Source organism: Lipotes vexillifer, unplaced genomic scaffold (genome assembly GCF_000442215.2).
Source record: "Lipotes vexillifer unplaced genomic scaffold, Lipotes_vexillifer_v1.1 scaffold241, whole genome shotgun sequence".
Lineage (NCBI taxonomy): Eukaryota > Metazoa > Chordata > Mammalia > Artiodactyla > Lipotidae > Lipotes > Lipotes vexillifer.
This window is the reverse complement of record NW_006784922.1, coordinates 5,862,988-5,870,657: the sequence shown is the minus strand read 5'-3', so window position 1 is coordinate 5,870,657 and position 7,670 is coordinate 5,862,988. Positions and strand designations below refer to the sequence as shown.

The 7,670-nt window shown below is 31.7% G+C and overlaps 1 protein-coding gene across 5 annotated transcripts in view; it reads left to right on the top strand.

Annotated features, from left to right (window-relative positions):
• ERBIN (erbb2 interacting protein) overlaps window positions 1-7,064 on the top strand; it is a 106,611-nt gene extending 99,547 nt beyond the window's left edge. Inside the window, exons 21-24 of one of the 5 annotated variants that reach the window (XM_007457097.1) lie at window positions 2,139-2,348; window positions 3,444-3,536; window positions 4,030-4,104; window positions 4,909-7,064. In XM_007457097.1, the coding sequence (XP_007457159.1) occupies window positions 2,139-2,348; window positions 3,444-3,536; window positions 4,030-4,104; window positions 4,909-5,016 (486 nt within the window). In that variant the 3' untranslated portion in view covers window positions 5,017-7,064. The remainder of the gene's footprint in view (window positions 1-2,138; window positions 2,349-3,443; window positions 3,537-4,029; window positions 4,105-4,908) is intronic. The other 4 variants (XM_007457095.1, XM_007457096.1, XM_007457098.1 and 1 more) reach the window with 4 other exon arrangements.
• Window positions 7,065-7,670: the final 606 nt, after the last annotated feature.

Genomic DNA, 7,670 nt, shown 5'->3' with positions numbered 1-7,670 from the left:
GCATTCCTGATAGTAAAACTGTTTGAAGAGTTAAATATGAACCTGTCCTAAATTCTTCATTGGAGGATGAAGGCATTTTAACATACTTTAAATGTAATGAGAAATCACCTTGAAAGACTTTTGTATATGGTAGAATAGATGATGGTTGTATTCTTACTACTTTTATAACTAAAGCATCACTCATTTAGAGAGTTTACTTTTTTGTCACCAATGCTGGATAGATAATTCTTTTCTTTAGTATTTTCCTCAGCTGTTCTTCATCTTAACTAAGCCCATATCCCTAGTATAACCAGTTATAATTGTGAAGCATAGTTATGTATTATATAAACTTCTACATTGTTCTTGAGAGTAGGAATCCAGCCATGTAAGTTTGTACGTATTTATTTATTTTACCCTTTTTTTGTTGTTTTTCTTTTAATTGCTGTTGAGTTTCTTTTTCTGCTATCCAGTTTCTTTTTTCTTTTTAATATCCATTTTCTGGCTTGGGTTACCGAGTTTCTTTTATGTTTTTTATTCTCCTGAGTTATCTGCTAATCATAGCTTAGTATATTCCATGGCTGTGTTTAACACTGATGTAGAATGTGTTCTACACATTCAGGTATGTCCAATTTCTAGGTGTCAGGGAGTCTTAAGAATGGGTCAGAAGTAGTTATTATCTGGAGTATTCTCCCAGGAGAAAGGTATTAAATCTGCATGTAGGAATAAATTGTGCTAACATGAAGAAAAGTAAGTGCTGTCTACAGGGTTATGCAAAAATAATAAAATAATTGCACAACTATTTAAGTACTCCTAGGCGGATTAATTGCTTCAGATCTACAGTGGTCAAGTGGGAAACAACCACAATATTTTTTAAAAAGAGATAATATAGCACCTCTTCTCTCCAACCAACATAAAATTTATGAGAGAATAATATCTTTGTGCCCTGTCATGAAACATCCATGTATATTCCCAGGACTCAGAATTAACTAAGTTCTCAGGTATGATACAGTGAAAAAGAGAACTTGTTTTTTAAGTAAAAATATTATTCACCAAAACCAAACTTTGTATTCCTCAGCAAGATGAACATAAGAAGATAATACGTAGTTCTGAAACTTATTGCCATAATGTTTTCCCAAACTTTTCTACTTTGGATAATTTTAGGGAAATGGGACTCAAATCATCACAGTTTTTCTCTAATTTCCTTGTGGGTTAATAGTTAACAATGAAGTTTTAAATGACTGAATCGCTTAAATGTACTTGTTTCCTCTTCTACACAAAAATTTCTTTATATGCAAATATTTGTAATGTAAATATAACCTCTTATTTTTCAGATAGATTCCTCACACTAACAGAAGTAAGCTATTATCACATTTCCATAAAGGTTATTTTTAAGTCTAAAAAAACAAGAGACTTTAAGACAAAGATATTTCTTTAACAGCAACAGAATAATCTGGAGTTTTTGTTTAGCTTGTGAAAAGCAAAATAAAATGTCATGGTTTAATTTTTGTGGTTAACATTCTATGGAATTAATACTTAGAGAGTTTAAAAATTACTAACTTGATACACACACACACACACACACACACACACGAGGAATAAATCAGTTTTCTACTGCATAGCTAGATTGGCTTTTTAATTCTGGAGAGGAAGGAATAGAGGTAGAAGAATATACTCAGATTATGAAAAACTTCTACCACAAAACTACTTATACTTTCATTCTGAAGAAAAGCATCAGCAAATTCATCTTTTGAGTATATGTGAGAGATTAAGTATAGTATGGGAAGAGATGCCCTTTTAATGGGCTTGCTTAAATGTTAAAATTTGACATACTGTTTACCATTTTAACACTGGGTTAAGCTTACAGAAAAGCAAATAATTTTAAATGTAGATATGATGTACTTTAATTTGAAACTTTTAAAGAGTTTCAACGAGCACTATCAACGAGCACTATCAACGAGCACTCAGACAAGCTTAGAATTAAGACATTAACAGTTTTTTTTTTAAAGTGTAAAATTAGAAAAAATGGCACACATGGCATGATACTGTGTGATTTAGAATGCTAAACTCTAGTGCTTTTGTATTGCTCCAAGAAGAAAATCCAAATATTTGTAACAAGGCATTATTATTGGTCATTTTAAGAGACTTCATGTTTTTCTTAGATGCCTTTGAGTAATGGACAGATGGGCCAGCCTCTCAGGCCTCAGGCAAATTATAGTCAAATACATCACCCCCTTCCTCAGGCATCTGTGGCAAGGCATCCCTCTAGAGAACAACTAATTGATTACTTGATGCTGAAAGTGGCCCACCAGCCTCCATACACACAGCCCCATTGTTCTCCTAGACAAGGCCATGAACTGGCAAGGCAAGAGGTAAGAATGATCAAGAATATTCGGAATATGAGACTAAGCTTTTAATGTATTTTATAGGTTATTTAATTACAGCAATAAATCCATACAGAATTTTAACATAGTTTTTACTGTTTTGTTTAATGGCTTGGTTTCATGTTAAGTTTATAAGGTATTAAACTTTGTGGTTTAACTTGACTGTATGATCCCCCCTGTTCTGATAAATTGACATAGGATAGTATTGAGGGCATGATTTTTTTTTTCCTAAGGTGGTTGTATTTCCAAAACTGGTTGATGATGATACTCCAGTAATCGGACCTTCTTCAGGAATAAAAATAGTAGACCATTAAACTTGAATGGCATATTATAGTTTGCTAATTGTTATTTGATAGTTAGCTTTTGAAACTGGCCTGTAGTCTCCAGACTACTTTGAGAATTAAATCTTACAAAGTACTTAAAAAGTCAACAGTCATATATTCATGTATTTTGATAGTTTATTAATAAAATATTATTATTAGAAACTTAGAGAATAAACGCTTCATTTTGTTTTGGTCTCTGGGGAAAGGGAGTGTTTTATAACAAAAGTTTAGCTCTTGCATCTTTTTCTACAGCTTGGCTGTAAAAAATAGTACTGATCGATCATCAATCCCAACTCCTTTGAAGCATATAAACAGATTTAGGAAATGAGTTAATATCCAACAACCACCCAGGGATCTTTTAGCCGTCTTATGAAACGTCCAGTAGTCAGAAATACTATTTAATTTAGATGTTCTACAAATGGAAACTGATAATAAAATACATGTTTTGTGTGTATGCTCTATGTCATTAAAGTCCGTGCTGTCCAAAATATATAAAGTCAACATTAATTGGTTGCATATCCTCATAAGATAGCAATAGATTAATTTAGGAGCTATGCTTTATAATCCCAGCTGTGCCTTTAACTCACTAACTCATTAACATAATATTTCACATTGTAGTTTCATTTCATCTGCACAAATATTTATTTTAGGTGAATTCTTACTTATTTATGTTTTCTTGAACTTAATTTACCAGTGTGGTTATTATTGTATTATAGCTTTTTCTGATATTAGTAATAAGTTTATTTTCATATTAACTCAGATTCGAGTGAGAGTTGACAAGGATCCAGAACTTGGATTTAGCATATCAGGAGGGGTTGGGGGAAGAGGAAACCCATTCAGACCTGATGACGATGTGAGTTTTGTTTATATATCCTCGAAATGCCCATTAATTTTTATTCACTAAATTAGTACCTTTTATGCATAAGTAAAAATCTAACAGATATTTATATAGATATAGACAGACATCACCTTGTGACTTCCATCTGTATTGTTCAGCTTTTTGTTTTGAAATGTGATCAGCTCAAATTGTTTGAGGACTACAAATTTAACCAAAAATTTTTAATGTTCATTATATTGTGAAGTGATTTTTTAATTGTTAATACTTTTCTTCATATCTATAGAAGTAACTTTTTTTTTATCACTTTAATAAAAATCACTAAAGTAAGAATTACCAGAAGCACAAATAACATAGCGTTGTCACAATATTATTCAGAGGAGACAGGGAGAAAACTTGTACCACAATTCAAATATTTGCATACTATTAAAAAAAAGATTGCTCCTTGGTACTGTTTTATTTATGCCTACTGCTTTCCATCAAGTAATTATCTTTTTTGTTGTTATTAAAGGGTATATTTGTAACAAGGGTACAGCCTGAAGGGCCAGCATCAAAATTACTGCAACCAGGTGATAAAATTATTCAGGTAACTAAAATACATTTTTTTATTACTTTTTGTTTTATAACATCTGCCTTCCTCATCAAGGGATTATTAAATGCCAGATTTGAAAGTAAGCATTTTATGAAGTTATCTTTAAATACTTGTGGATGAAAACAGTGGCATTTCTTATAGGCTACTCTCCAGTGCTTTCATAGCTTAAAATATTTCCACCTTGTACCTTGGAAGATCATACTGATATTTTTAAATAAACCTTAGCATTTTTTGGAATATATCTTAGCCTTTTGTTTAAGTTTACAGATGTTAACTTCTTCTAAAATAAGATGATGAAAGAATCTCCTTTGTGTGTTACGAGAATTAAAGGATTTAATTCACAAGAAGCACTTAGAACTGTGTGTCTGATGTATAGTAAAACATCATTAAATGTTTAGCCTAAATTATAAGAAGTGTAGTGTCCTTGATCTGGTGGCTCCTAGGCAATGGGAAGACTAGGCCTTGACCTCTGTTACCCTTGCAGCTTGGTGACCTCAGTTGCACCTTAGCGTATACACACAACACCGTATCTGACACTGTCTTAGACAAGTGCTTCCTAATGTCAGGTTGCTATGTAAGAATCATCTGAAAATGTGGGCAAGATACAGGTCCTGGGTCCCACCTTCAGAGATTTTATTTCCATAGAGATGGGGTAGGGCCCAGGAGTCTAGATGTTGTTTTAAATTGCTAAATGATTCTTATTTTCTGCCAGGTTTGTGAGCTGGCAGAAATTCAAATGCACAAATGCAAATAAATGACTATGAAATTTTTTTTAAGCTTTTTTCTTCTTTCTTCTAGGCTAATGGCTACAGTTTTATCAATATTGAACATGGACAAGCAGTGTCCTTGCTAAAAACTTTCCAGAACACAGTAGAACTCATCATTGTACGAGAGGTTTCCTCATAAGAGCTGTGGACTAAAAAATGGAGAGACAGCAAGATTTATTGGAAGATACTTGCAGGGGAAATTAATATTTTGACTATTTTTATATATAAAGAACTCAAATATGTTCAAATTTGTACATTAATGAAATAATGGAATTTGTGGTTAGAGGGAAAGAACCACTGTACAGTATATAGGGGAGACTGTTGAATTCATACCATATAAAACTTTTAGGTTTTTAAACATAGCAGTCAAGGCTACAAAAACAAATGTATGTTGTTTTTGTATAGAGTGTAGGTTTATTTTTGGATTTCATAAACATGATTGAACTCTGTGCAAGGCTCTAGTTAGCCTTGATTGTAGCCCAGAGACAGATGGCAGAGCTATCTATCTCATAGCTTTTATGCCCTTATTTTTATTCAACTGGTATTAATGTTTTTCTGCTGAAACTTTTTTTTTATGTGGGCAAGAGATTCGAAGTGTTGGCTTTTGCTATGTGCATATTGAATTGAAGAGTGAGTAGGTGAAGGTGGTGCTGGTGGGTTCCCTTTCCAAGGCCAGATTAAAAGTTATTTCCTATAAAAATCTGGAAGCAAAGAATGAAAAAAACAGCTGTTAATGTGTTTTTATTAATAGAATAATGCAATAAAAAATGTGATGTCTTTTTAAAGAAATAAAAAAGACAATAATTGCATTTTATGAGCTCTTCAGGATCTGTTCTTGTCATAGCCATTACTCTACATCTGCTACTAGTAAATCAAGTTTCAATTTTTTAGTCACAGGAAAGTTTTAACTCTTCTGTAGATGCATGTCCATGCATTTTCTTTCCTTTTTGTTTTTTTTTTTTTTTGGTCCATGCATTTTCCGTGATGCAGAAATTCCTTGATTTTTTGCAAATGGTGGTACTTGCAATCTGTTTTATAATTCGTACTCCATTTTAATCTTAATTTATAATTTTTATTTTAAGCAACAAATGAAACTGAAATGGCCAGTTTTAAGATTGTGTTGCTGTAACACAAAATTTAAGAAGATTTAGGAAAGCCTCTTGATTTTGTTTGGCCTCAACATTGCCTTGGTAAAGTAAAAGGAAACAGTACGCATGGAGCTAGGAAACCAAAGCAGGTTTGTGAAACTGGCACAGTGATAGAGAATTGCTGTGGAGAGTTGTAGAGCAAAGGGATGGGTCCTTGAGGCCTACCAGTGTGTAATGGTGTTCAGATAAAGGGCTGTTCCTACAGGTAACATAATAAAAGAGTAAATGTGAACTCGACACTTCAGAGTCTTTAAAGGGTTTCTAAGTGTAGTGTAATAGTGTTTTACCACCAACTGCCTTTGTTCCTCGTTAGTGTAACAATTCTTTGATAGAGGTTTATTAATTTTGTTCAAACCATTAATTTTATTTGTTTTTGTTCTGTCTATGTAATCAAATAAAATTTGAGTGACATGCAATGGTAAGAATTAATGCATGGTTATTTGGACCAGAAAAAAGTGCCATAGAAGACCAATAACTGTTTTTAGTCGAAGCTAGTCTGAGCGTTTCATTAGAGCAATATTCAGTTATTGCAATTCATTTTTAATTACTAAGAAATATAATTTTGGAATTTTGAATCTGTTATGCTTTGTTCTTCAACCTTGTTTTAAGGTTAAGTCTTCTATAAGACTAGAGAAAACAGCAATCTACATTATTTTTGCAAAAGTGAGTTGGACTCGTTTGTTTCTTGCTAGTCAGAGTAAATAGGCAGTACTTTTAAAAAGATGTGAACTCCAATACTGCACTTCCTTCAAGATGTTATCAGTTGGTTATTGTACTGTATAGTTTTAATAATATTGATTGAAGCCCTTTAACAACTCTTTGTAAATTTTAACTCATTTTAGTTGATTTTCAGTACTATTTACATAGGAATTGATTTTTATGGATATAGTAGACAAAATGTGCTGTATTTTGATAAAATTCATTTATTGTATGTGTGTTGTAATCTCTAAAAAATGACAAACAGCTTCTTTAAGACAAGCCTTGGTGTTCCCTTTATTCATAGTTTATTTTAAAATATTAATTTTGGCATTCTAAAATTACTCCCATCATTTTTTATTGGTTTCAGTCAACTTTTCACAGTCACATTCTGCTTTTAATAAGGAATACAAAAAATAGGTATAATTCTGACATTTTCTTTACCTTGAGTCAGATACACAGATTGTGATTTTGGAAAAGGAAATAAGCCACAAAGAACAATTGATTCATCAATGATCTAACCTTAAATTAGTTGTCTGCACATTATATTGAAATACTACAAGTGCAACAAATGTTATATGCACTAGTATTTTCTTCTAGTTAATTTAAAAAAATTTTAGTGTTCTCGTAACACATAAAGTCAAGTAAGAAAGTTTGTTACAAGATGAGTAACATGACATAACTTAAAAAACTAATAGCAAAATAGTTTTGCACTTAAATTAATAGCCAAAGTTTTCTTCTAAAATACTGGAAAATTAAAATTAAATAACAAGAATTCTTCATTAGAATTTTTGTTTTGGTAATGATAAAATTTCAAAATTTGAATAAAAGAGTAATAATTTAAATCTTTTGAGGAAATAGAAAAGACATTTTTAGTTTATATATTATTGAGTAATCTGTAGTTAAGGCCCATGCCCATAATTGATATACTTATTTTTAATAAGTATTA